The sequence below is a fragment of the Lissotriton vulgaris genome, chromosome 7, assembly GCF_964263255.1.
Source record: "Lissotriton vulgaris chromosome 7, aLisVul1.2, whole genome shotgun sequence".
Lineage (NCBI taxonomy): Eukaryota > Metazoa > Chordata > Amphibia > Caudata > Salamandridae > Lissotriton > Lissotriton vulgaris.
This window is the reverse complement of record NC_141695.1, coordinates 840014840-840042780: the sequence shown is the minus strand read 5'-3', so window position 1 is coordinate 840042780 and position 27941 is coordinate 840014840. Positions and strand designations below refer to the sequence as shown.

Below are 27941 nucleotides of genomic sequence, written 5' to 3'. Positions count from 1 at the left end.
GAATGCACTGGACCGGGATCGGGACAGACTTGGACATGTTGATGTGCAACCCCAACTTGTTCAAGAGAACGCACGTCTTCTGGAAGTGTGCTTGAGCTTCCGAGAAGGAGGAGGCCTTGATCAACCAATCGTCCAGGTACGGGTAGACAAACACCTTGTTCTTCCTGAGGTGTGCCGCTACCACTGTCATGCACTTTGAGAATGTTCTGGGCGCAGATTTCAGCTCGAATGGCAGCACTGTGTACTGATAATGATTGGTGCAGACTTGAAATCGCAGAAACTTCCTGTGTTTGCACGTGATGGGCACGTGGAAGTACGCATCCTGTAGGTCTATGGCACAAAGCCAGTCTCCCTGTTGCAACTGAGGAAAAATCTGATGCAACGACAGCATGCAAAACTTTTCTCTGCAAATCCACTTGTTTGCCTGCCACAAGTCCAGAATGGGCCTGAACTCGTTCTTGTCCTTCTTGCGAACCAGGAAGAACCGGGAGTACAGACCTCTTCCTCTTTGAGACAGAGGTACGTCTTTTATCGCCCTTTTCCTTAACAGGATATCGGCCTCCGCCTGGAGCTCGCGCAGTTGATACTGCGAGCTGACCGGAGGGATCGCTGGAGGAAGGCTGATGAACAGAAGACTGTATCCATTGCAAACAATATTCAGCATCCACTTTTCCTGAGTAATTTTTCTCCACTCTGCCAGAAAAAATTGAACGCTTCCCCCCACCGGAGCGGGTAACGGATGAAGGGGAAGTAACCACTCAGGGACAAGACCCGGCCGGGCCCTTGTTCGCGGTAGAGGACTGCTGTCCCCCTCTACCCTTCTCTCGTTTCTGGAAGGGTCTCCGGAACTCCTGCTGCTGTTGCTGCTGCTGTCCCGAAGACTGCCCCCGTCCTCTTCCTTGTGCGCCGTAGAGCCTTTGGAACGGCCGGTAGGACTTCTTCTCTTTGGGCTTCTCCAAGCCCACAGCCATAAGAGTCTCCGTGTTTTCCGAACAAGGTATCCCCGGAAAAGGGCAGGTTGGCCACCCGCTGTTGGGCCTCCGGCTTGAGTGACGTGAGCCGGAGCCAGGCATGTCGCCGCTGATTGATTCCATGGCAGTAACCATGGGCAGCCAACAAGGAGGCATCCGCAGCCGCGCTGATGACCTGATTGGATACCAGCATCCCTTCCTTGAGAATCTCTTGAAAGTCCTCCCTGTTGTCTCTTGGTAGCAGTTCCACAAACTGTTGCAGGGAGTACCACAGCGCCCGGTCATAACATCCCAGCAGAGCTGTATCGCTGGACGCCTTCATGGCTGTGGAAGCGGTCCCACACGCCTTCCTTCCAGCCGAGTCGATCCATCAACTTTCTTTATCTGGCGGCACGGTGGAGGACGGGGAGGTAGAGTAATTTCCTGGCCGCCGTCACTATCACAGAATCCGGTACCGGATCTACTCTCAGAAAGGCAGGGTCCGAATCCGGGCCCTGTACTTCTTTAGAAGTCAGGAGGGAGCAGCCTTCACCACCGCTGGTGTGAGGAACAGCTCCTCTGCAGGTTCCTTCAATCCAGGTACTAGTGGTAGAAGAGGGCGAGACAGATGCTTCTTGTGAAGCGTCTCGAATATCACGGACGTCGAAGGTGTAGGAGCCGTCACAGCGATACCCAACTTCGCAGCCCCCCTCAGGAGAACCTCCTGGAAAGTGGCAATGTCATCTACTGGAGAAACCCTGGTCTCGGGGAGTCTGATGAGGTCGGTGAGTAGGAATGGATCCTGGAAGAGTCCGTGCGGGACCTAGACCCCCGCCTCCTATGGCGACGCCTTGATCTGGTGGAGGATCTATGACGACTCCTTGATCTTCCTCTCCGTCCGGAGCGTGAATGTGACCTCCTCGGCAGAGGACGGTCAACCGGATCCACTGGAGCGGGTGACTTGGGCTTGGATGGGGCCTTCGGTTTAGGCGTACCCTTGGGAGGCGTCGGAAGAATAGGCAACGAAGTCGACCTCGGTGGAACCGGAGGAGGCTTCACTGGCAACCCTGGCCCAGGTTGCGGTGGAGGCAACGGAGGAGGAGTAGGCTTCCTCGGAGGGGGACCCCTCGGCAAAGGAGGAGGGGGAGTCACCTTCCCAGACGGGGTATACACCTCGGAATACACCGAGCCCGGTGAACCTCCCTCTCTACCAGCCTGGGACGTTGGCGAACTTCCCACAGCGTCAGGCCTCCCTCCACCTCTCTTCAACTCGAAGAACGGCGAACAGATGGCGAGCGCCGCCCCCTTGACGTCGAGCGTCTCTTCCTCGGCGACTAACACCTTCGCCTCGACGGCAACCTTCTGCGCCTCGACGGCGATCTTCTGCGCCTCGACGGCGATCGTCCGTGCCTCGACGGCGGCCTGCGCCTCGACGGCGAACTGTGCCTCGACGGCGACCTGGACGACGAGGACCTCCTCGACGACGAACGTCTCCTCTTCGCCGACGGCAAACGGCGGTGTCGCCTCGACGGCGAGCGCCGGTGCCTGGCCTGTCGACGTCGATCGCTCGACGCCGACGTCGACGAGGACGACGATGAAACAGTCACCGGGGACTTCGATGGTCTGGTAACATCCCTCGACGCTGAGCGTCGACGTCGTTTCTACTCCGACGATGGGGAACAGACCGTAGTCATTCCTCTCGACGCCGTAGTGGGCGCAATAGACCCAGGTGGAGAATGGTGACATTTGCTGGTCTTCCTGCCCCTGGAGAGCCCCCCAGAGGCCTCAGCATGGGCAGAAGGAGCCCCTCCAGACCCACCTTGTGCCTTCAATCTTCTTTCTTCGAGGCCCTGAAGTCTGATCTTCTTCCTGTCCTTCAGGGTCCTGCCAGAGAAGCCTTGACAGATCACACACTCCTCTGGGACATGTGAAGAAGGAAGGCAGAGGATACACACCTCATGGGGATCCGATTTGGCCTTCCTCCTGGAACACTCCGGGCTTTTATCGAATAATGCAGGCATATTCGACAAAAAACAGAGTGGAACAACCAAGGAGAAAGGCACTGAAGTACAACAAAGTACTTAAGAATGAGAAAACTAGTGAAAAATCACCAAAAACCCTTAAAAAGGGAGAGCTCAATGCTCCAGGGTCCTGCTTGCAGGAGCCGGAAAAAAGAACTGAAAGTAAAAGGGACCTGCAGTGCATTCTGGGATACTGTGAGGTTATTGAAAGTTCTCTTAAAGGCACAGTATCCTGTTTTGAGCCTATGGGGCTTGTCTGTCCATGTATTCCTCTCTATCATTCCAGAGGGTTTTTGCTGCTAGGGCAAAGGAAATCTGGACAGGCTTTGCTGTTTGTGGATTTTTGGTGGAATTTCTAGTTGAAGTACTGGACAGTGTAGACTGTTTATAGGCTGCATTATATGTCTTTAAATTCTCTCTTAAGTGTCTGTGCAGTTCTGCATTTTTTTTGACACTTTAAGAGAGTATTTTTGATTGCTCCGGGGTCCACGCACATGGGCAGGACTATTCACTAGATTATGACTATACACAGAGATCCCCTACTACAGAATTATCTTGCCACTGTGTGGACCTGGCAGCAGCCAGCAATTATTTCAGTTCAGTTGTCCGTGGTTTATTACATTTTTGTAGTGTTGTATTATATGATGATTTACATATGAGCTATTGATTTCATAACATATAGCATATTCATTTGAATGTAAATATTCCACTAATGGCTACAAAAAGGTGGTTTCAGGCAGTGCATGAAGCAACCTACAAGTCAGGTATTTATCCCCAGACACGTTGTAATAACTTTGACCTCCTGCTGTTTCCGTAGTCTCTCTTAAAATAGGATACTTCTCCGTTATTTGAGACTTCACAATAAGGAATAACAAGCTGCCTGCTTGAACGAGGAAGTTGGTCACTCTACAGTCCTGTAGTGCACACCGCTATAGTAAGACAAAAGCTTGTTTGTCTCAGAGTGCCTTTCTTTACACCTTTGCAGTCATAATGTCCTTCTGCTTAAACTATTTTTTTTAAACTCAAGTTTTATGTCCCTAGATACACGGAGTCCTTTTTTTCCATCACCCTGTGCTATCATCAAACCCTTGCGGTAGAATGCTTTTGGTGTCCTGAAGTCCTTAGCTGTGATGCCAGACACTGGATGAAGCCATCAGTTGAGTATTGCAGAGGGCAGGACGTTATCTAGTTTTTTTGGGCAGCCTGAATTAAAGTTTGAAAGTGGAGCGCTCTCCTTGATGGGCCTGGTAATTCGTCCTAGGGTAGGCCGTCCATATAGCACAAGGTTCTGTACAGTCAGTTGTAGTTTCCGTTTCATATTGCCTGTTCTTTAGGCCTTTACTCCTACTGCCATTTTCTATCCAATGGTAGGGTTGGCAGAGATGATCACCTCGCCCCATTTTTAGTCAAATCCCCCCTGCAGTGACAGTAGGCTGAAGCATATCATACCTGGCTCCTCTAACATCGTTTAAAAGAACATGGAACAGTGATTCTTAGGACATTAAGAAATCTTTTAGATGAAGACAGGTTTTACCTTACTCTACTCTTCCTGTATGCATATAAAAAGAGGACGTTGACCGTCCCTTTTGCATGGCAGGATCCTCCACTGACTGGCTTAGTCTCAGTTACTGTGCACCACAAAACATGCATCATTACATACAGGGTGTGTGACCATCATATAAAGTTCAAGTGACTATTGTACGACCTTGTGCTGATTTATGCAGGGGAAGGAGATGCCCCCAAGATCGTGTACTGTTGCATATGATTCCAGTGTCTTTATAGCATGATCTTGCATTGGTGTGACTGCGTACAAGTTGATTCTTGTACTTGAACATTCAGACAAGTGACTGAATGACAGGACCTTGTGCTGATAGTATTTTTGTGCGAATATACATTTAATAAAGGCAGGCCTGCTGACTGAACATACTTTGTTTATTCTACTGTGAAGTCAACCCTTAAGCACTTTACCAGCACTTACGTACACTGATAGTCTGAGGGTTGTGAGAGTGGTGGTATATAAGTGCTCTCAGTAATCAATAATATGCTGCATAACTAAACACTTATAAGATTCCAAAGGCGAGACCTATTGCATTCCAAATGCTTATTTCCCATTGCTGGTGGCTGTACCGTTGGAGGAGAGCATTGGAGATTGCAATTCTCCATTGTGTCACCACTTTCCTTTCCATCTCTCTACCGACGAGGTCCATTCTTTTCCTCTTCCTCTGGTGGTCATGCAGTTGACGTGAGGGCATTATTCCTCTTCCTGGTTGTCACCAATATGACTGAGTGTGTCGGTACGTTCCCCTTAATGTATTAGGGATCCTAAATGGAATGTTTTTATTTTTTCTCCACTCGAGGGGTGATTGCCCCGACTGGCAGGTTCCTCTAACGTTCCTTACCCTGGTCTAGTATGTTGAGAAGCATGGGTAGGTACAGGTTTGCCTTCTGTGATAGATTCAGGGCCTCCAGGAGGAAGCATGATTCTTCCACTCTTCCTCGAGCTGGACCCCATACATGTTTGCCACTCTCTTGATTAGTCCACTGTACATGGACAGGTTGCCCAAGGGCGAAGGCCTTGAGGGGTAAATGTTGACACCCTTATCTGGGGATTTTGCCTCAAGGTCCTGCCCTTCATCAAACTTGCCTTGTCTCCTCATCGTTTTAGGTTCACTATCCTCACAATTAAAGAGGTTCTCATGCTACTCTTTGTGCGGCTCCGGCATAGAGGGCTCTTGAATGTCAGGTATGTCGTCACACAAGTCCCTCGACTCAGAAGGTTTTGCAACTATGCGGTATGCTTTGTTTCAAGGAGTCAAACTCCATGTTTCTTCTCAACCTCAACTGAGCGTTGGGCGTCGAAAAGACTTTACTCTTTGGGGTTGCTGGTTATTTGCCCTTCATCCTCCTTCTCTTTGCTAACTCCTTAGCGCCTGCTGGCATTGAGGGCTGGTTTGAAGGTTAGCCCACATTGGGGTCCTTTGGTCCGGAGCAATGCAGCTCTTTCTGTTTGTGCCCACCAGTGTTTAGGCTTAGACACTGAGGTAGCTTTCAGGGCTTTGTGGTCTGTTACCTTCTGCTGCTTGGCTTTTTCGTCACCCCTCGCTTCCTTTTTAGCCTCTGCTCTTTCTGCATCAACAACACGCCCCTGTGTCAGACTACCCCAATTGTGCTGGCTAAGCTTCAACATTTTCCTCGCTCTATAGTCATTTATGGATTACTGTGGTCTGTGGGTGCTAGCAATGCCGTGGTGTGCCAGTTGCTGTTTTAACCTTGTCTCAAGTCTTCAGTACAAACTCAGCCCAGGCTTCACTGTCTACGGCATAGAAATCTGTCGGGAGACACAGGTTACAGGTCTCATGTGGCTCCTTCTGTGCAAATTTATGGTGGCAGTTGGCATGGAATTTAAAGGGGAAGTTCTCCATATCCCTTAGTTGTCCGTCTCTTCTGCATTCTCTAGGCCACGCAGTGCTTATCAACGGGGTTCAGAAGGCTCCCCTCCTCCGTCTTTGGTGTTTCTCGTGGCCTCCGGCGATTTTGGTATTTATGGCCAACCTTTCTTGCTTTCTCCCTAAATCCTCCAAGACTGTTTGGAAATCCTCCAGTGTGCTTCCAGAACGAACGGTGAGAAAAAAAAATCTGAACAAGGCGACCACGTACAGAAACTTCCGAGGCACTGTCTGACATCACAAAGGGGATGAATTTATCACCAAATGGCCCATAAAGGGGAAGGGGAAAGGGAGCATCAGGTTTATCAGAGAGCAGTGTAAGACATTTGTTGCACACACAGTCAATTGATGAGAGAGACACTCAAAAAGGAGATCTACATTAATTTGAAAAATAACAGATAAGTACTTTTTCGAGATAGACTTTTTACAGTTTTTATCACAGTTAACCAATAGTGCGCTTTTACGTGTAATGCTTTCTTATGGAAGAAAGAACATTTACTGCATACATATACTTGCGAGGAGTTTCCAACGGACCCGTTTTGGTTGTGAGGTGGTAGAGGGACAAGAAACAAAGTTCCATCAGCAGAACGGTTGTATCTGCCCTGGTGAGTCCGGGTACATGGGTGCTGGACGAATAGGTAGCTTTGCACGCTATGTGGTATAAAGGAAGGGGGGGGGGGTCACCTGGAAAGAGGCCCCAAGGGGGGACTTGAGGACAAGTCGGGAGCTATCATCAGGGGCTCGAGTCGTTCGGGTCCTGGGAGCACGAGGGAGCAATCTGTTTCTTCAGGCCCAGGAAAGGCAGCTCAAGAGCAGAGTGATTGTGGTCAGCTGGCTCTCGTGCATCAAGGTGCTCTATGGTGTCGGTTCCGACCAGCAAGGATGGGCCACTCACAGTGCTGACCTATGCGATGCTGATGTCCCTCAGTGGCTGGTCGTTGGTGATGTCGCTTAAGTCTAGACTGGACTCTCAACAAGCGGTGGCCACAGCAAGGGTCCGGTACCCCGGGTTTTGTTGAAGGAGGGCTCGTGGGGGTCCTGCCATCTTCATGCTTGGCAGGAATACAGATCTGAACTCCATGAATGTGCTGACCCTCTCCTGGGCAGCTATTGCTTGGTGGATCTGGTGGACAGCAGGTTCTTTAAACTGGAAATGGCAATCAGTGACTGCAGGCTGAAAGGGAGTAGCTTGTCTACTCAAGGGAGATGCTGGCTGCTGGGCAAATTGCTGGCATCCCTCCAGGGCTTGTCGAGGATACACAGCTGCAGGACGACTTGGGTCTTTGCAAATGTAGACTCACTGTGCAGAAGGTAGGGTTTTGAACCAAAAGTCCACAGCAGTCTTCAGTTCTTGCAGGGTCAGCTCTTCAGTGTCCTCTTCTTCTTTTCAGTCAGTAGAATCTTAAAATCTGGATTCAGGGAATCCCTTAAATACTACATTTAGGGACATTAGTAGAGTGGAGAGTGGTAGCCAATGGGATACCCACTCTCTGTCACTATGCCCCTACATGACTACTTCCTGTGAGAAGTGGGCATAAACCTGTCCCAGTTTCTTTACTTCCACCATCAACAAGATGGCGGAATTTTCCTAGAGTGGGGCACATCAGGCAGCTCACCTTAGGGGTGTGACTCACCTGGCTGTGCTCCACACCTACTTACAGGGGTGCTAAAGGCATTGTTAACTGGGGGAACAATTGTCCTCTTTTAGGGAAAGATATCTGGCTCTGGGGGCCGGGGACAGCAGGAACCCAGTGCACTTCTGTGACAATTGCATCAACTACCAGGGAAAAGGGGGGGTGGGAGACAATGTCAAAAAATGGGTACTTTCCTACTCTGACGAAATCTCCAGATACAATCTAAGCATATTCAAAAGGTGAGGAATCTGCAGTTCGATGTATCCATAGGAAATTGAAGTATTCAAAACCTTTATAAAATGAGCATTAATGTGCTACTTGTTGCGGACTAAATAAAATCACTAATAGTAAATGTTGGGGGTGTGTGCCTCCATTTTTGGTGCTCAGCCAAGCTCCTAAGCCCTACTTGCGATTAAGGGATTCAAGGTCTCCGAGTGGCGAATAGTGGCTGTGGGTATAACCCATTGTATAGTTTTTCAACTTCTTATAGGGCTATAGCTGCCTTTTCCTCCGATTCCCCAGTGAGCGGGCCAACTTAGTCTGTTTCTACTTTAGCAGCTTGTGTTTTACCCATTACAAGTGGGTTAGGTTTCAAGCTGTAACTTATGGCCAGTGTTTTGAGAAGTAGGCTTATTCCTTGACCCACATCTGACCATATTTCCCTCTCACTGCATTCGCAACGTCGGTTGCTTCTCTATTGTAGTGTTCTCTCTTGCTTTCCAGGTTATCACCATCTTCTCTGGGGTTTCACTTCTTCTGGACACCTATATGCCATCCCTCAACCCAGTCCCAAGCCTCCTCTGCAATAATAAGATGTCATGATTTCCCTTCCAAGATAATTCTCAGATGTGCCTGGAATAGCATAATATAATATCTTTCAATTCACTTTCCCTCTAGACTGCATCAAAACTATACCTCTGTTTTTGTACCAACATGGTAAAATCCAGAAAGATGAGAATGATGAAGTCCTCAAACTGTCGGGCTATCCTGCCCTAACCACTACCCCACCACCCCACCACCCTTCAGTCACCTGGCCATTGTGCTTCTGACTAAAACTCAATAAGTACCCAAAATAGCTTTCATGCAACTAGTTAAGCCCCTACCGAATAGACCTCATTCATGTATCTCTTTGCCACCTCCAAAGACACCCACCAGGACAGACTCCTGCACCCCCAGCCCTCATACCTTTGCACGACCCACATAATGGAAACACACATGGCTTGAACCTTGGGATAAAAACCCATGCTGAAATTCCCCAAGATAAGCGATTCCCCATGCATATTTCTCACCAAAGCATACACACAGGAAAGACCCAATTAGCATTCCTCACATACATGTCCTTTCAACTGCTGAGTGAAGCTGACTAACTGGGTGAGCCACCAGTTCTCAACATCACCAACGTTTGCTCGGTTCTCACCTTACTGTGCGAATCAATTCTAGCATTGATTAACCCCTCCAGTATAAGTTGAGTTAGTTCATCTTCCAGTGCGCCCACCGTCGTGTTAAAGGCAGTCGCCATCTTGCGCATATCAGCAGACACATATGGGCTGAAGTACTAGAAACAAAATAAATTGATTTCAGTCACAACTCAAATGCAGGAGCAACGATTCTGCAAGAAAGTGAATCCCACAAACTCAGGAGCCTTTATTAAGTGCAGGCAACACATTTCAAAGATCCCAAGAAAAATAACATAAGCAGGGAAATTAGTCGATAGCTTCACAGGTGCCTCCAGAGAGCAGAAAACAAACTCAGCGGAGTCAACATAGAGCAAGAAATAGGAGCCTGAAATAAAATGATCAGTAACCAAATAAAGAAAAATTGAACATTAAAGAACAGGACCAAGGTGCCAAACAGACCAGCACAGCTGGAGAAAGGAACTAAATTACAGGTACTCAAGCAGAGCAGAGAACCATTACAGATTAACAGATGGTTTCTGAAATGTGTGTTGTTTGCCAGAAGTGTTACATTAGGTAGCCAACATGTACTACCGGAGAGATAGTAAAGAAACCAAGGCCCACGTGTCGCTTATAAGGATAGGAATGTTTAACCTGAATAAGGGCGCGGTTCCGGATCTGTGTGTACAGTGTTCGCACATGCTGTGCCAGGTACATGTCCAAGAGGAGATTGTCCTGCATAAGGAGAAAAAAATCTTTAGTTCAGCCATACCACCTCCAGATCAGTAAATAAATCAACCATCATTTCATTAGAAGGGTGCCAATCCAGAAAATATGCATGAGACAAGAACACAGTACAGGTAAAGGAGCGGAGTGCTCCAGCTAATACAACCGGTTATGAGATTACAATACAGGCATTATACTGGTGATGGGGTCACAGCCAACAAACACATCTGCAAGGTGTCAGCACAGACACTAAAGTAGCCGTGTATTGCATTAGAGAAAAAGAGCCTAAAGATTCTATTTGAGAGGATGCCAGCACAAGCATTCTTTATGAAGGGTGACAACAGCAGACAGTTTGTAGGGCAAATGATCCTAGCTCAGACCCTGTAGATTAAACAGTTGAATAGAGATGAGCCAGGTATGACACCTGCACCAGGAAGAGGGAATCCAAGCACAGGGATACTGAAAAATAAGGGATCCCAGGACAGACATTTACAGTAGAGAGCAGCCTAGCTCAGACTTTTTGCAGAAAAGGAGAGCCAGCACCAATAAACAATAATAGACTATAACCCATGAACTGCTCGATAGGGTAAGCTCAGAAGACATTCACCTATGGACTTTACAAAAGCAGAGGGAGTAAGCACACTACTCCATCCATCATCTGACTATGTACTACAAGGCAAAACAATTTATAATGTGCTGAATTCAAAATACACAATAGAGCAAACATATATGACAAATTGAAACAATACTGAGCATTAAAATGCCCTGTTGCTATATTCAAGGTAGACCTAGGCTACTACAATGAAGAGGAGAAGTAGTGTTCTTTGCCCCAATTACATGTGAGGCAACTTTCGGGGTTGAAAGGGCAAAGCTTAGCAAGAACTACTATTTACTAAAACATTCAGTACACCTTATTGCAGACTTGTGGAAACTTCAAATTTCCAAACCTGAACATTACAGTAAAGCAGGAAAAGCAGATGTGAAATAAGTGTGAAAGCTACGCAAAAATACCTCTACACATGACTACACAGAAAAAGGAACTGGAGATTTGGAAACCTGCTGGTGAAGCCAAGGGTGAACAAATTACTTACCTTCGGTAACAATGCATCTGTAAGAGACATTTGTTCCTTATAGACTCCTTACCTTAGAATTACCCCCTGGCATCAGACTGGATCCGGAGAATTCTTTCTTCAGGAATACCCCTACGCGCCAGGAGGTGGCGTCGGTCGACTCCGCATTGTTCGTTGCGGCCGCCAGGATGACGTCACGGTGCCTACTTATACGCAGCTCCTACGTGTTAACATCAGTTCCGAGACGACTTTCCACACCAGAAGCAGAGAGCCATGAAAGACACTGACCACTGGTGGCAGCACATTAGGGCCCTGCAAGGGAGTCTCTATCCCTAGAAGTCAGTTCGCAGTGAGGGGAGGATGGGTGGGGCGGTAAGGAATCTATAACTAACATATGTCATTTACAGATACATTGTTACAGAAGGTAAGTAACTTGTTCATCTGAAAGAGACTATTAGTTATAGATTCCTTACCTTAGAATAGATACCCCAGCAATACCAACCCCAGAGGCGGGACTCCGAACCAAGTTCACACCAGAAAATCCTGGAGGACAGAAAGGGCAGAGTAGCTGTCCCTCCAGACTTGACTAGACTATCCAGGCAGTAATGTCTGGTGAAAGTGTACATAGAAGCCCACGTGGCCGCCTGGCAGATGTCCCCGATTGGAGCTCCACGTGTCAAAACAGTGGTTGCTGCTGTAGATCTAGTGGAATGAGCTTGCAGCCCCACTGGACGTTCCTTTAAAGCTAAAGTGTAACAAATGTTGATACACAGGACGACCCACTGAGAGATGGTACGGTTTTGCTAGGCTTGACCTTTCTAGGCACCCACAAAGTCGACACAGAGGTGATCATCCACCCGGAATTCCTTTGTGCAGTCAAGGTAGAAAGAAAGTGCACGTTGTGGGTCCAGACGGTGGAGTCTCTCCTCCTTGGAAGGGTGGGGAGGATGCAAAAAGGTGGGCAGAGTAATAGTCTGTCCGATGTCAAAATGAGTGACAACTTTAGGTAGAAACAAGGGCCTCGTTCAAAGCACCACTTTCTCCGGATGGACTGAGAAGAAAGGGGGTTTAGAAGAAAGAGCCTGAAGTTCACTTACTCTGCGAGCAGAGGTGATGGAAACAAGAAAGGCAGTCTTAAGAGTAAGGAACCTGAGAGGACAGTTGTGAAGAGGCTCGAAGGGAGCACACATAAGGTAAGTCAAGACAAGTCCCACTGAGGCATTATGAAAAGAAATGGAGGAAAGAGATGACTAATGCCTTTAAAGAACCTACTTACAATAGGGGACTTGAACAAAGAAGGCTGATGTGGAAGCCGAATAATAGCAGAAATGGCTGCCAGGTAGCCTTTAAGAATGCCCAGAGCAGAGACCTGCTAGGCCAAAGAAAGAAGAAACAAAAGAACCTTAGAAAGAGGGGTGGAGAGGGGATCCACAGCCTTTGCTGTGGACCTTGCCACAAACTTGTTCCATCGACGGCCGTATACCATCTAAGTGGAGGGACGCCTGGCTGCCAAGATGACATTACAGACTTCAGGAGTAATGTCAAAGGCGGTCAACTGTCCCCGCTCAATCTCCACGCAAGGAGGTGGAGGCTGGACAGTTTTGGGTGGAGGACCATCCCATGCTGCTGCGATAAAAGATCCTCCCGAAGTGGAAGTCTGATCACAGGATCGATAGCCATGCTCAGGAGCTCGGGGTATCAGACTCTTCATGCCCAGTCCGGTGCCACAAGAATGGCTTTGGACCAGTTGTACGATCTTCTTCAGCACTCTGGGCAGAAGTGGTACTGGCGGTAAGGCGTACAGGAGGCCGCAAATCCACTCACCACGAAAAGTGTCGTCAAGCAAGTGTCACCTTGGAAACTCTAAAGCGCAAAACTGCTGACATTGCGCATTCTTTTCAGTGGCTAACAGATTTAACCAAGGCTCTTCCCACTGCAGAAAGAGACCTAGCACCACCTCCGAGTGAAGATGCCACTTGTGATTCACCAGGCACCGACGGCTGAGTTCGTCTGCTCTGGCATTCAGAGAACCTGCAGGGTCATGCCCTGATGTTCCCACCAAGTCCAGAGCCGAAGAGCCTCTTGACAAAGGGTCCAAGACTCGACCCTGCCCTGTTTGTTGTAGTACCACATGGCGGTGGTGTTGTCTGTGAACACCTCCCACTGCCTTGCCCTTATGGGAGGGAAAGAATTCCTTCAGTGCCAAGCAAATCGCCCAGAGCTCCAATAGAATGATATGGAACCCAGACTCAGCCGGAGACCAGACTCCTCTGATCTCAGCCTCTCCGAAGTAGACGCCCCATCTCAGGAGTAATGCATCGGTCACCACTGTGAGTTCTGGTTGGGGAAGGGAGAGGGATCTGCCTCTGACCCAATTCTGGTTTGTTAATCACCAATGCAGTTTTTGCGCAGTTTCCTCCAAGATCTGGACGTAGTCAGAAAGATTCCCTTGATTCTGCGCCCAATGGGACTGCATATGTCATCTGGCATGATCCACCAGCAGGATGCAGGAGGCCATGAGGCCCAGCAGACTCAGGGTCATTCTCACTGAAATCCAGGATAGAAGTTAAAACATTCCAGGCTTGCTGCTCGGGAGGACAGGCCCGAAACTGCCATGTGTCCAGAACAGCTCAGATGAAAGAGAGCGACAGAGAGGGAGCCAGGTGTGACTTCGGCACGTTAATAGTGAACCCCAGCGAATGCAGGAGGTCCTTCATAGTCTGGAGACAACAGCCAGGGGCGAGCACGCTTCCAACAGCCAGTCATCGAGATAGGGGAAGACCCTGACCCGTGATCTGCGCAGATGAGCTGCGACCACCGCCATCACCGTCGTGAACCCTTGAGGGGCACTGGTAAGGCCGAAAGGGTGCATGGTGAACTAAAAGTGCTTGTGGCTTCAGTGAACCGTAGGTAAAGTCTGTGGGCTGGCAGGACGGGAAAGAGGATATAAGCGTCCGGCAAGTCCTATGCCACCATCCAGTCTCCGGGAACGAGGGCAGATGGACCTGAGCCAAGCTTAGCATTTTGAACATCTCCTTCCGGAGGAAGAGGTTGGGGGCCCTGAGGTCCAGGATAGGACGCAGGTCTTTGTCTTTCTTGGGTACCAGAAAGTTGCAGGAATAGCAATCAGGGCCTACTTCTGGTGCATGCGCCCTATCAATAGCTCCCTTGGCCAAGATAAATAAGACTTCCTGGTGGAGAAGGGCCAAATGATTCTCCAACATGCGACCTACAGATGGTGGCATAGAGAGAGGGGTAGTCTCGAAAGGGATAGAGTAGCCCTTCGGACTATCTGCAAAACCCACTTGTCTGACGTGATGGGATACCAGGGGGGGAGATGATGGAGAATCCTGCCATCCACTGGCTGTTGATGGGCATGAAAAGTCAGACTAGGATCTTTGGAGGGTGGTGCAGGGGGGAAAAGGTGGACTGGCCCACCAGATGGTTCCCAGACATGCGTCTCTGGGTCCCATGTCCACACAGGGGCTGGGTAGCTTGCGTGGGCCGGGTGCTTGACTGGGCCGGATGTGGTGGGGTGCCCCTTCCGTAGCCACGAAATTGGGGAAAGGCAGACGGTTGGGGACAGGAAGACGCAGCGAGGCCCAAGGATCTTGCCGTAGCCCGAGAATCCTTAAAGCTCTCCAGTGCCAAGTCTGCCTTGTCACCAAAAAGGTGACGGCCATCAAAGGGCATGTCCAGCAGAGTTGACTGAACATCCCTCAAAAAAACCAGACGTCCTCAACCAGGTGTAGCACCAAAGGGCTACCGACGTGTCAATCTTTCTGCCCAGTGAGTCAGTAGTATCCAGTCCACAGCGGAATGAGAATTTTGATGAGTCTCTCCCATCTGTCACTGCTTGAGAGAGAATGGCCCGGGCCACCTCTGGGCACTGAGGCAGCACCTGCGCAACCATATCCCAGATGGTATTGGAGTATTGGCCCAAGAGGCACGTGGTATTCACAGACTGCAGTGCTAAGCTGGAGGAAGAGCACATGCGCTTCCCAAGATGCGCCAGCTTCTTGGATTCCCTGGCCAGCGGTGCAGAAGGGAATGCGCCCTTGGAAAAATGCAGCTTGGACCACCAAGCTCTCGGTGGAAGGGTGTTGGGTGAGAAAAATGGGATAGCCCGGGGCCGGGCAGTGGCAGCAGGCAATCGTCCGATCCACAGGAGTCCCTGGAGCACATGCTGGGCTTGGACCAAGTGCCCAGAACGTGCATGAGGACTTCATTAAAGGGCAAGAGGGGTTCAGAGGAAGTTGCCACAGGTTGAAGCTCCATCAGGAGATTAGTCCTGACTGCCACTGTTGGGAGCTCCGGGCCCAAGGTCTCAGCTGCCCTACACACCCCCACTGCATAGGACGCTCCCGCCTCCGAAGCCACAGTAGGGGTTGAAAGCATGCCAAGGTCTGGGGAGGTATCCAGACCACTGGCGTCACCCAATTCCTCTCTCCAGTACGGTACTTCCTGCTGGTCTGTCAAAGGGTCCAGCGACACCTCCCATTCCTCATCACCACCCTCAGGGCGATATGGAACTCCTGGGATGAACAAGGGAATAAAAGTACCCTCCAAAGTCGGATTTGCCGTCAGTCTGGCTCCGGGTCCATCTTGGGGATGAGGATAGGGAAGGCGTCTGGGAGGAGGGGGCTTATTGTCATCGAGATTGTCGCCGGGGAAGTTAGAGTATGGTCAAACCGCGTTGATCCGGATCCAGGCCAGGATCCATGGGTGCTCACCGGAACCAGCAGCATCGAAGGCCCAAGGCCCCCAACCGGGTCCTTGGGGCCCGAAGATGCACCAGCGGAGTCGGGCTGTCCAAACACACGGTGGAGGGCTTCCTAGGATGTACAAAACTGGGCAGGGGAAGTCACGGCTCCCGGAAACGGGGGAGGCAAAGCGTCATCTCGAGTCAGGCGCCAAAGACAGAGCCTTAGAGCGGCGATGGTCCGGACCCCGCATCGCGTCAGCCTACAGACTGGAGGGAAGGCGAAGATTGACGGTGCCTTCTTGTGCTTCAACTTACCCGAAAAGTGCTAAGACTTCGACAAGGTGTGATAGCTCTGCGACCGGTCTCAAGATCTTCCCCTGGGGTGAGACCGGAGCAACATGGAGCCAACTGCCACGCCTCCAAAAGCAGACATCAGTTTGTGACAGGAGTCACAAGGCTTGAAGCCAGTCCGACGATGGGACATCCATTGCGCACCAGGAGTCGAAGTCTCAAAAAACGACACAAAAGTCGAAAAAATGGTTTGTCAAAAAGTGACTAAGTGGCAAGCTCTCTCGGGATCTGCGCTAGGGTGGCATGGAAAAAGAAATAACTGAGGACAGCCCACATGGGCTAATTAGGCACTGCGACATCATTTCGGCGACCACAACGCTGACAACGGACACTGAGTCGACCGACGCCACCTACTAATGCGCAGGGGTATTGCTGAAGAAAAAATTATCTGGATCCAGTTTGAAGCCTGGGAGGAAATTCTATGGTAAGGAATCTATAACTAATAGTCTCTTTCAGATAGTTGTGTATAGATGGGGTTAAACATGCACCCCATTCTATAAGGTGAAAGGGTTTAGACATTCTGATTCAGCGTGATACACATAGGTATGGTACACAAACAGTTAAAATTAGGATACCAGAGGAAAACAAAAAAGAGCCAGCTCCTCCTTTGGCCGAGCTACCATACCAAAAATGTATAGAGCTTTCATTTCCTAGTAGCAAGCCTTTCTATAACATTGGTCCTATGGTCAATATCATATAGGTCTGCATTTGTGTAAACATGTGATGAGCATAGGACCCTCCTCTTTACACCTGTGCCCCATTAACTAACCCTTCTACATCAACACTGTAGTCACACTAAGGAATACGGTGGAGTGACTTTCTAATCAAATATCTATCTCTATGGCTATGGTTTCAGCACTGTACAGTAGAAGCACTGTAAAACATCTATCACTCAAAATCCTACCACTGAAACAACTGGTCAAATTTGTCAAGTTCCAAGTAGTTTAGTATTGGCTTTTCTACCTCACTAAGAATAATTCGGAATAAAAACCTTGATTCCTATGTGCTTGGAGCACTGCACCTGATCTATGTCTCCCTTGAGGAAAAGTGGTAGGATTTTATGTTGGAGTTCCCAAAGGTGCAGATGACATAGGAGGATTTTGGCTAAACTCTATGGTAGGTTCTAAGTGCACCAGCTGTACTACCCAATGGTTGAGTATAATCTTTCCCTATCGCAAAGCAAGGAAGTGAGATTCTTACCGCTAAGGCAGGCTTGTAGATTAGTGGGTTGGACAGCAGTAGTGAGTCAGGCACATAGGGAACGGTCTTGTGAGCTTGAATTAAAAACTTCATCTCTTTTTTCCTGAGGCTTTTTGGCAAGGAAACTGTTGTCGACCTCTGTTTGAAGGTTTGGATTTTTGCACATGTAATGAGAATCATACTTCTCTTAAGATAGTACATGTTCATAGTACGTTCTACTGAACAACTGGTTGTGCACAAACGCATGCAGGAACTAAAGTTGGATCCTGATAGCCAAGATTGCCTCCAATACAAAATGTAACATTTGTGCTGATTAGTTTGTGGATCCTTTTACTTGGAATGCCTGGAGACAGATGCATCTTCATTGACCTTGGAATATAAATTGGTCGTTGGCAGTATTTCCGTGATATATGCTGGATTTGTTGATGAAGCCTTCATCATCGGCAATGGATTACACATAGTCAAAAGTCGTCCTCAGTGATGTGTAAGGTGTCAATTGTGGATTTGACAGGCTTTCAGCATCGATAGGGTCGGTTGTCCTTGAAAAGATCTTTGTCAATGTCAACAGGATGGTTGTCAATAGGGCTGTCAACGGAGTCTTCATGGTTGATGCAGGCCTCCCCAATAGTTCTGGCGGGAAGGCTCATGTGGTGTGTGAGGAACCAAAGTTTTGCAACATGGTTTGCAGCAAGTGCTCCAAAGTCTTTGTAAACACCTTGTCATATGAACTTGAGATTTTGTTTCCTTTCTAGATGCAGGACAGAATGTTTTTTTAGATTACTGCAGATCAGTCAGCTCTAAAGGTTTCCTTTTCTGCTCCACCTTTGTTGAATTGTTTGAAGGCACACTGAGACTGAATCATCTAATGAGGAGCCAACCACTTTGGAAGGGGGATAATTTTTTTTCTGTTGTAGAAGCAGGGGCAGCCTTGTTTATCTAGAAGAGTTGTTCGGGGAAATATGTTGTAGACGTGACAATGAGAGGCTTTGTGAATGGGTGACAAGCAGTATTTAGCCATTATTCACGAGGGTCACTGGCATAGATACTTCACTGTCCATAAGATGAACAAGTAGCTCACTGTACGTTATACTTAAAGCAAGGTCTGACAGAGATTCAGCAGAGTTGGAGAAAAGGTCAATATCCAGTCAACTGTAGCCAATCTGTCTAGATTGGGCAGTGCTCTGGATACTCTCTCACACAAGGCATGCTACTTAAATCTGAACTACTGTGGCCTCTAGGAGGAGTAGAGTACACAGCACATTAACCTGACTGGCTGAAGTTCAGGTCATTTCAAATGAGCTGAAAGTCCTTCTGCACAAACACTGTTGTTTGGACCAAATCTAATCTTAGCAATGTTTACTGCTAATTAAAATTACAGGGAAGTCCCAGCCTGAGGACAGGGAATCATACAAGAACATAATCTATGAAAGTTTCAGTGCTGTAAAATAGGCAGTTGCAGTAATGGGTCAGCACACAATATGATATCAGCAGAACTGAACTTTACGGGCTCCTATCTCAATTAGTTGGTCATGGTCAAGATTTTCTGGGTTGGGAGAGCAGCTGCAACCAGAGAAATGGAGGCACCTCCTGAACCCCACTGCTCACTAGAAATTAGATCTTGGGGTTAGGAACCAAGTGCAACTTAAAACAGTGAAAGCTCCAGAACAATAAGGGATTGAGAGAGGTTTATCAATAGTTCTAGAAACAAGACTCTTTCCCCCAAAATACTGGAGCAAAGTTCACACCAGGCATGGGGAGATCCGAAACCTTCAGGCCACTCTGGGATTTGGGAGTGAGGATAAGAGGCGTCATTATGGACATACTATTGGGGTGGGTTGGGGATGTTCAACTCACTGACAAAGGTGGGGGAGGGGCCTGGAGAATCAAATCCGAGCAGGAATGCTTAATAGCTACAAAAGTATGCAGTGGTGGACCCCAATAAAAAATAAAATAAAATTTGCAATGCAATAGGTCTCGCATTTGTGAGAGTTAGAGCCATTGGCATTGTAAATGACAATGCTTCTTAAGTATGCGTTTTGGTTGGAGTGTAGTGGATGTATGTGGTGTGGAATTTTGTGAGTTGCATTGGAATTGTTCGTTGGGGAATTATGTGGGGTGGAATTATATGGTGTGTTGTGTATTTGTGTAATGGAATTATGTGGTATGGTGAATAGATAGGGGCGACACCCGCACATAATAGTTCGAAAGGAAGCTAGAGATGGATAGGTAGTTTGTTTAGAAAGTGGTGCATGAACTCAAGACAGAGGAGCAGAAAGTGCATGAGAAAGAAAGATTGGGAGAGCAGGGTACAGGCGCATAAAGAGGGAGCACCAATGTACACAGAACACACCCAAAGAATAGGAGAACCACATGGGTTTGAGGGACACAAACCTTGAAAATGCACTGGAAAGAAAATGTGCTTGAAGACATTAGGTAAATTATGAGAGAGGCAGAAACAGTGTGTCAGACAGTGAGACAAAGGTGAGAGTATATGAGAGAGAGAGACAGAGGGACGAGTGGGACAAGCACCGGGGGGCAGGGGGGAGCAGTGCACAGAGTGAGAAGGTATAGCAAGGTGGCATTTGTAAGCAGGTAGTATAGAGAGGAGACAGGGATTGTAAGGAAAGGTAAAGAGGGCAGTGGGACAGCGAGATGAGAGGGGTAGTGGGAGTGTGAAGGAGAGATGAGAGGGGCAGTGGTGTATGGGGAAGAGACTTAAGGTTTGTGAAAGAGCAGGGGATAGATGTGTTGGCCCACCCATTGATCCGTCAGACCAGCAAGCACACTGGGTACTGCCTGAACGCACTACAAAGTAGTTCAGCTTTGCAGAGAAGTAATACAATCTCTGGCTTGGTGGGGTTTACTAGAGGTGCTTAAGATGAGCAGGCAGAGACTCAGTGTGGGGTAAGTTTCGACAGTAAGACCATGCGAGGACCTTTGTAGAGGCCAATTATTAAGCAGTCAAGACATTTTAGCAGTAATTACTTCTTTACCTCTACCCCTACAAGTTTGCCTGAAGATTTCGGTTTTGTTCAGCTGCTTGATCTTGTAGGGAAACACGACAGGCCCTTGGCGTTTCCCCAGACCTTGTAATTTTGTAATGGGGCTGATAACTAGGGTATTTCCTTATTTATAGCACAGCCTTCAATACAGGCAGCAGCACAGAAAATTACATAACAGGAAGTGTGCCACTTATCACTGGAAGTTGTTTCACAAGAATAGCTTAAATTACCGATATTGTTTTGTAAATTGTTAAAAGCAGACTTCGAGGTACACTATAAAGATATTTTTCTATTTATGATTACTAAAACTAATCTAGACATGGAACCATATATATTTTTTTAAACGCGGGAACCGATAATTAAAACAGGACACGTTTTTATTTTGTGAATTTCATTTGGTTCATTTGAAAGCATTTACGACAGTGGAAGCCCACAATTTGCATTTTGGGCTGGGGTGGAGTCACTTCCTGTGAATGGATACTATTGCTGGAAGATGAGGGTAGGGAATGGAGATGAGTGAAAATTGGGAGAAGAAGAGGGACACAGCAGAGAAAGAGCTAGATGGATCAATATATAGAGAATTCTTTACTAGAAGGAAAGAAAATGAGAGAGGAGTGTATCCGGGCCTGGGCATCTCGCTATGTAATTATTGCAATGGAAGGGGTGGGGTGAGATCCCACAAAAGAGACATTAATATGGCGCACACTTGATGTCCTGACATACATCATCTAGGAAGGTATCTGTAGCATACTTTACTGATATAACCCCATCTGCAGAAGTTGTTTACAGCACAGATTTTGTTATATAAGGACTATAATTGTAAAGGAGACACAGAAAACGAAACCTTCTGTGTTATAGTTTAGAGTTACTAGATTGTGTGTTTTGCATACCTATTAAACTGTTGGTACTAAACAGAAGCAACCGTAGTTTAAAAGGTGTAACCAAGAAAATGCAATAGCCCCAAACATGCAAAGGTTCGGGGACGAAGCATGCAGCTTCTTTGATTTACATAATAAAGAATTAGTGCCTGCTACTGCTCACTACTGCTGTCCATTGCTCGCATTGTAATTGTGCTAGTTTGTCCATTGCTCGCATTTAAATCGGTGCATATTTAGCGCTCGCATTTCTTGATTTTAAATTTATAATTAGCGCCTGTTTGTGCCGGTGACTGCCATTTGTGCCCCAATCTCGTCCTGTTGTCCTGTTTCGGTTCTGCTTTCACTGCCATTTGTTGTTGTGCCTCGTAGCTAGCCTCTCCACCCCGCTCCCGCCTCCCAGCTGCTCCTCCATCCCACTGATAGCTTAGGCTCGTCCCGCAGATAGTTGCGCTGTGACCGTTCAGACTCTCTGAGAAGCGGTCGCTCCCCACGCTCCTGGCCTGGGTATCGTAGTGCTTTGCTTGAATTGACTGTAAAGAATTAGTGCCTGCTACTGCTCACTACTGCTGTCCATTGCTCGCATTGTAATTGTGCTAGTTTGTCCATTGCTCGCATTTAAATCTGTGCATATTTAGCGCTCGCATTGCTTGATTTTAAATGTATAATTAGCGCCTGTTTGTGCCGGTGCCTCTGCCCTTTGTGCCCCAATCTCGTCCTGTTGTCCTGTTTCGGTTCTGCTTTCACTGCCATTTGTTGTTGTGCCTCGTAGCCAGCCTCTCCACCCCGCTCCCGCCTCCCAGCTGCTCCTCCCTCGCCCCACCCCCCTCCACTATCCACTTATGAAAGATGCTTTTGCGCGCAGCGGAAGCGCCCCATGCGCGCCGAAGGTGCTCCAAAGGTAAGCCCGTCTACGCCCGTCCGCGCCTGGACCACGCCCAGCGCCATACCCCCTGGCCCCCGCAAAATCCACTCCGCCCGCATAACGTACGACGCCGCAACCCTCTCAGCCCTTAACCCCGGCCGCCCACCAAACTGCTACCAAGCCGCCCCAGGACACACCCATGGACCCTTCACCTGCCACTCCTGCAAGTTCGACTGCATCAGGACCCACACCAAATCCACAAACTCCAAACAGAGCTCCGACACAAACCACCTAAAATGAATCCTGCTCAGCACCCGCTCGGTCCACAGACACGCCATTGAACTCTGGAACCTACTCGACACTACATCGCCGGATGTCGCCTTCCTTACAGAAACCTGGATGAACGCCTCATCAGCACCCGACATCGCCATAGCCATCCCGGACGGCTAGAAGATCATCCGATAGGACCGCACCAACCAAACAGGAGGAGGCATCGCCATCGTCCATAAGAACACCATCCGCATCACGACCAGTTCCGACGATTACCTCGCAACCGTCGAACACCTTCACTTCCAGATCCACACCGACCCCAAGACCACACTCAGAGGCACCCTCATCTACAGACCACCAGGACCCCGCACACAATTCAGCGAAGACATCACCGACTTCATCAGCCCACACGCCCTCCCCTCCGAGGACTACATTCTACTGGGAGACCTCAACTTCCACCTGAAAAAGAAAAACAACAGCAACACTACCACCCTTCTGGACAACCTGGCCAACCTCGGACTCGAACAACATGTCAATACCCCCACCCACTATGCCGGACACACGCTCGACCCAATCTTCACCTCCAGCAAGCACATCTCCTTCAATCACACAACAGCTCTCCACTGGACTGACCACAGCTGCGTTCACTTCAACTACAAAAAGACCACGACCCACAACCCCCCACAACCTATTCCCCGAAGAAACTGGAACAAAATTACCACCGACCAGCTCTTCACATCGCTTCACCAAAACCCTCCCGCCAAATCATCGGACCCAAACCAAGCAGCCACCAACCTCACACAATGGATCACCCAAAGCGCCGACGAACTAGCACCATTGAAAAACCATAAAATCAAGCAAGGTAGCAAAAAAGCCCCCCGGTTCAACGATGACCTTAAGAAACCCAAGAAGTTCTGTCGTACCTTCGAGAAAGCCTGGAGAAAAAACCCAACCTCTGACAACCTGACCACCTTCAAGAACGCCACCCGCAAACACCACCAACTGATCCGATCCACCAAGAAATCAGCATTCAAGGATCGTCTTGACAACAACGCCCAAAACAGCAAGGAACTATTCAACATCGTCAAAGAATTTACCAACCCCACCGCTGGCACCAACAACAACATCACTCCCTCCCAAGACCTCTGCGACTCCCTAGCCTCATTCTTCCACAACAAAATCGCCGACATACATAACAGTTTTGGAAACCAGTCCGAAGACCAGTACACTCCACCCACCTCCGAACCAAAACCCCCATCTAACATCCTTTGCGACTTGAACCCAATCACCACTGAAGACACCATCCGCCTGATGAACTCCATCCACTCGGGATCGCCAACCGACCCATGCCCCCACCACATATTCAACAAAGCAGAAGCCATTATCGCACCCCATCTCCGTGACGTCATCAACTGCTCCTTCAACTCCGCTACCTTCCCGGAAAGCTGGAAACATGCCGAACTCAGCGCCCTTCTAAAGAAACCCACAGCAGACCCCACTGAACTTAAGAACTACCGCCCCATCTCGCTCCTCCCATTCCCTGCCAAAGTCATTGAGAAAGCCGTCAACAGTCAGCTCGCCGCCTTCCTCGAATCCAAGAAATCCCTCAACCCCTCACAGTCCGGCTTCCGAGCCAAACACAGCACAGAAACCGCCCTCATCGCAGCAACAGACTACATTCGAACTCTACTGGACAACGGAGAAACAGCTGCCCTCATCCTACTTGACCTCTCCGCAGCCTTCGACACAGTCTGTCATAGCACCCTCGTACAACGCCTTAGCAATGTCGGAATACAAGGAAAAGCATTGGACTGGATCATCTCGTTCCTCGCCGGAAGAACCCAGAGAGTCCGCCTCCCCCCTTTTAGATCAGAGGCCACCGAAGTCATCTGCGGCGTACCAAAAGGATCATCACTCAGTCCCACCCTCTTCAACTATACATGAGTCCCCTCGCATCCATCGCACGCCAACACAACCTCAACATCATCTCCTACGCAGACGACACCCAGCTGATCCTCTCCCTCACCAAAGACCCAAACACCGCAAAAACCAACTTACACGAAGGAATGAAAGAAGTAGCCGAGTGGATGAAGAACAGCCGTTTAAAACTGAACTCGGAACGGAAGTCCTCATCTTAGGTTCATCCCCCGCTGCCTGGGACGCCTCATGGTGGCCACCGGCCCTGGGAACCGCACCCATACCTACGGACCACGCACGTAACCTGGGCTTCATCCTGGACTCCTCCCTCTCGATGACCAGACAAGTCAACGCCGTCTCATCATCATGCTTCAACATCCTACGCATGCTCAAAAAAATCTTCCGCTGGATCCCCACCGAAACAAGAAAGACGGTCACCCACGCACTGGTCACAAGCCGACTGGATTACGGAAACACCCTTTACGCCGGAACCACAGCCAAACTGCAGAAAAAACTCCAAGGCATCCAAAACGCCTCAGCCAGACTCATCCTAGACATCCCCCGCCAAGCTCACATTTCCGGTCACCTGAAAGACCTCCACTGGCTCCCCGTCAACAAGAGAATAACGTTCCGTCTCCTCACCCACGCACACAAAGCCCTCTACGACCTAGGACCCGAATGCCTCAACACGCGACTGTTCTTCTACACCCCCACCCGCCAACTACGATCGTCCAATCAAGCCCTCGCCGCAATTCGGCGCATCCATAGATCCACCATGGGGGGGAAGATCCTTCTCCTACTTAGCGGCCAAGACCTGAAATTCTCTCCCCACCCACCTCCGCCTTACACAGAACCACCTCTCCTTCAGAAAGCAACTAAAAACTTGGATATTCGATAAGTACCCCCCCCCCCCTCCCCCTCCCCCAAGCGCCTTGAGACCCTCTGGGTGAGTAGTGCGCTATACAAATTTTCGAACTTGAACTTGTGAAATAAAATAAGGACAGGGTGCTGGAACTAGTAGCCTTTTACAATCTCTAAAAACCGGCACGAATACAATACAATAAAGCATTTCCAGGTACAGTTTATGCTACAATTTATAAAACGAAACCCCTATATTAAATGGTTCCTTCTTTTTTAAAGATCAGACGGTGGAGGGGCCAATAATGGCTTCGATAATTAGGTAGCTCTCCTTTACTGTCAGACCATACTTTAATGAAATTACAAAAGAAAAAAACCCACTGGCTAAGACAATGAAAATAGTTTGCGCTACTAACCTTCTAGTTAGTACAACCATAAGACGCATTTAGCAAAGCAGGCACATAGGCATGCGTTGGCAAAGAGGGCAGGGGGAACAGGAGGGGCAGAAGAAATACTACCTGCATTGTCCAGGCAACTCAACAGCGCAGTGAAAATCAATAATATTGAAAGCTAACGTGTTACATTGCGGCAAATACACAATTAAAGCAGAACATGCTGCAGTCACAAAATCTCATAATTCCAGGGGCACTACGTGTAGGGACAGGACGGACGGGCCCAGTATTTAGGGAGCTGCAGAGAAAATGGAGGCTTAACTGAGGGAACCAAGAGTGAAGAATGTAATATATAGGGACGAAACTATTGGGCACATATACGCTAAACCACTATTTTACAGTACAAACCACTAACATACAAGGTATAGCAGGATGTATCGTAAGTGACAATATTTCATTAAAAAAATAACCTTTGTTTTAAAACACCCATAAAAAATTTCTTAACGCAAAACTACTGTACCCACCAAATGTATTTTGCCGGCATCCAATATATTCGGTCAAAACTGTTTTCAGTCAGTAGACGTCTGTTCATAATTTGAACTCTTTAAACAGGATAAACAGAGCATTTGGAAAGCACAAGTGCATTTTCTGACCTAGCAGTAATACCACATTATCTCTGCTGTATTACCACAACAAAAGGTTAAGCACATAGTGTCATTTATCAGGTGGCTGAGTGAAGTAGTGTTTGTGTGCTATAAAGAACGCGTCTATGGACCGCAGGCAAAACAAGAAACAATTACCCCAAGAGGACCTATGACAACCAGGGAGTTATCAAGCCTTCACTAGACACATAACCGATATATTTTCGACAATGCCCTCCATTTAGTAATAGAAAATATACAGTTCACTAGAAAACAATGACTAACGTGGTAAGTGAATGCCCAACGTTTCATTAAGCTGGAAATCCGGCCACAATCTGCATGGCCCAATGCAAATTCACTTTGTTATTGTTTCCTGCAAGCAGTCATAAGACCCTCAAACAAGAGCCACTGTAAGAGCAACAAGCTTTCAGGGAGAGGTTGGATGAAGTTCATCTGAAGTAAACAAACCTTTGGCCGCCTTCAGTCATGGCTGCAGGGGCTCTAGAGATCCTCTAATTGCCAACGTCCAGGAAACACACCAGCGCGGTCACAAAAAGGAAAGCGTTCATGCCGAACTGCTGAAACTAGGTGAAGGGGCGCCATTGCTAAAGTTAGAGCGCAGCACTTTGCCACTGTTGAGAGAAAAAAATACGTAATTTTTAGGTCTCACCTACGCTGCATAGGAGGGCCTTTACCCTTTGCTCTGCTCATTTTCAAGCACACACTTGCACTTGTGGTGTCATCCACCTTGCGGGAGCGAGCAGCAGCGCGCATGCTAATTGACTGTTGCTCGCTCCCGCAAGGCGGATGCCGCCACAAGCTCGAGTGTGCTTCAAAACAGTCATTAAGCAGAGCGCAGGCTGCATTTTCTTTTTTTATTCCCCCCCTCACTCACTCTCGCTTTGCACTCGTGCTTTGGCTGTAAACACCTCAAGCCAAATCACAAGTGCCGTGCTGGCCTGTATTTGCCACCCGGCTTCCTTGTTTGCTTTTCTTGTGGTGCATGCACTATTTTGTGGCCAGTTTATATGCGATGCTTTCAGCGTTCGTTTGGTACCGGAGTACTTTTTTTCTTAATCAGGGTGCACTTTTCGTATGGTTGTCGGATTTTTATCATGAGATATTAGATGTTATCACTGGTGTCTGCCTGGCAAGTATTTTTGGCAGGCGGTGGCATTTGAATTGTCTGCCATTACTTGCTTAGAGAAAGTGGGTAAAATCCATATTTTGGATTGGGCTAGTGTCCACTTCTTTTAATTTTGGATGTTGGCAAATCCCCGCATGTCTCTAGCATAGGGGACTATAAGATTAAGAAATGCGTCAAATAATTGCAACCAGAGGTTCAGCTGTGTCTTGCAGCACTTAATACTCTTGAAGCATTGTATGTTTTTCTCCTAACTCACTTTTCAGTCTCTTCTTTCCACTCTCAACTGCTATCTGTCTGTAATCCCCTCTTTCTCTGACTGTCCCTCTATTCAATATTTCTCCCCCTTTTCCTTGTCACATCCTCCTCTTTCTTTTGCTCTTTTCTCGCTCATTTGTTGTCTAACCTTCCTCCTGCCTGAATTTCATTTGTGTTCTCTCTCTGCCCCTCTGTCCATGTTGCCGCCTTTCTCTCCCATTC

At 48.3% G+C, this 27941-nt stretch overlaps 1 protein-coding gene across 2 annotated transcripts in view; it reads right to left on the bottom strand.

Annotated features, from left to right (window-relative positions):
• GPS1 (G protein pathway suppressor 1) overlaps positions 1-27941 on the bottom strand; it is a 299438-nt gene that overhangs the window by 40188 nt on the left and 231309 nt on the right. For both annotated transcript variants that reach the window (XM_086931195.1, XM_086931194.1), the window contains 2 exons: positions 10100-10180; positions 9469-9606 (listed from right to left, as the gene is read on the bottom strand). In XM_086931195.1, coding sequence (XP_086787321.1) covers positions 9469-9606; positions 10100-10180 — 219 coding nt within the window. The remainder of the gene's footprint in view (positions 1-9468; positions 9607-10099; positions 10181-27941) is intronic.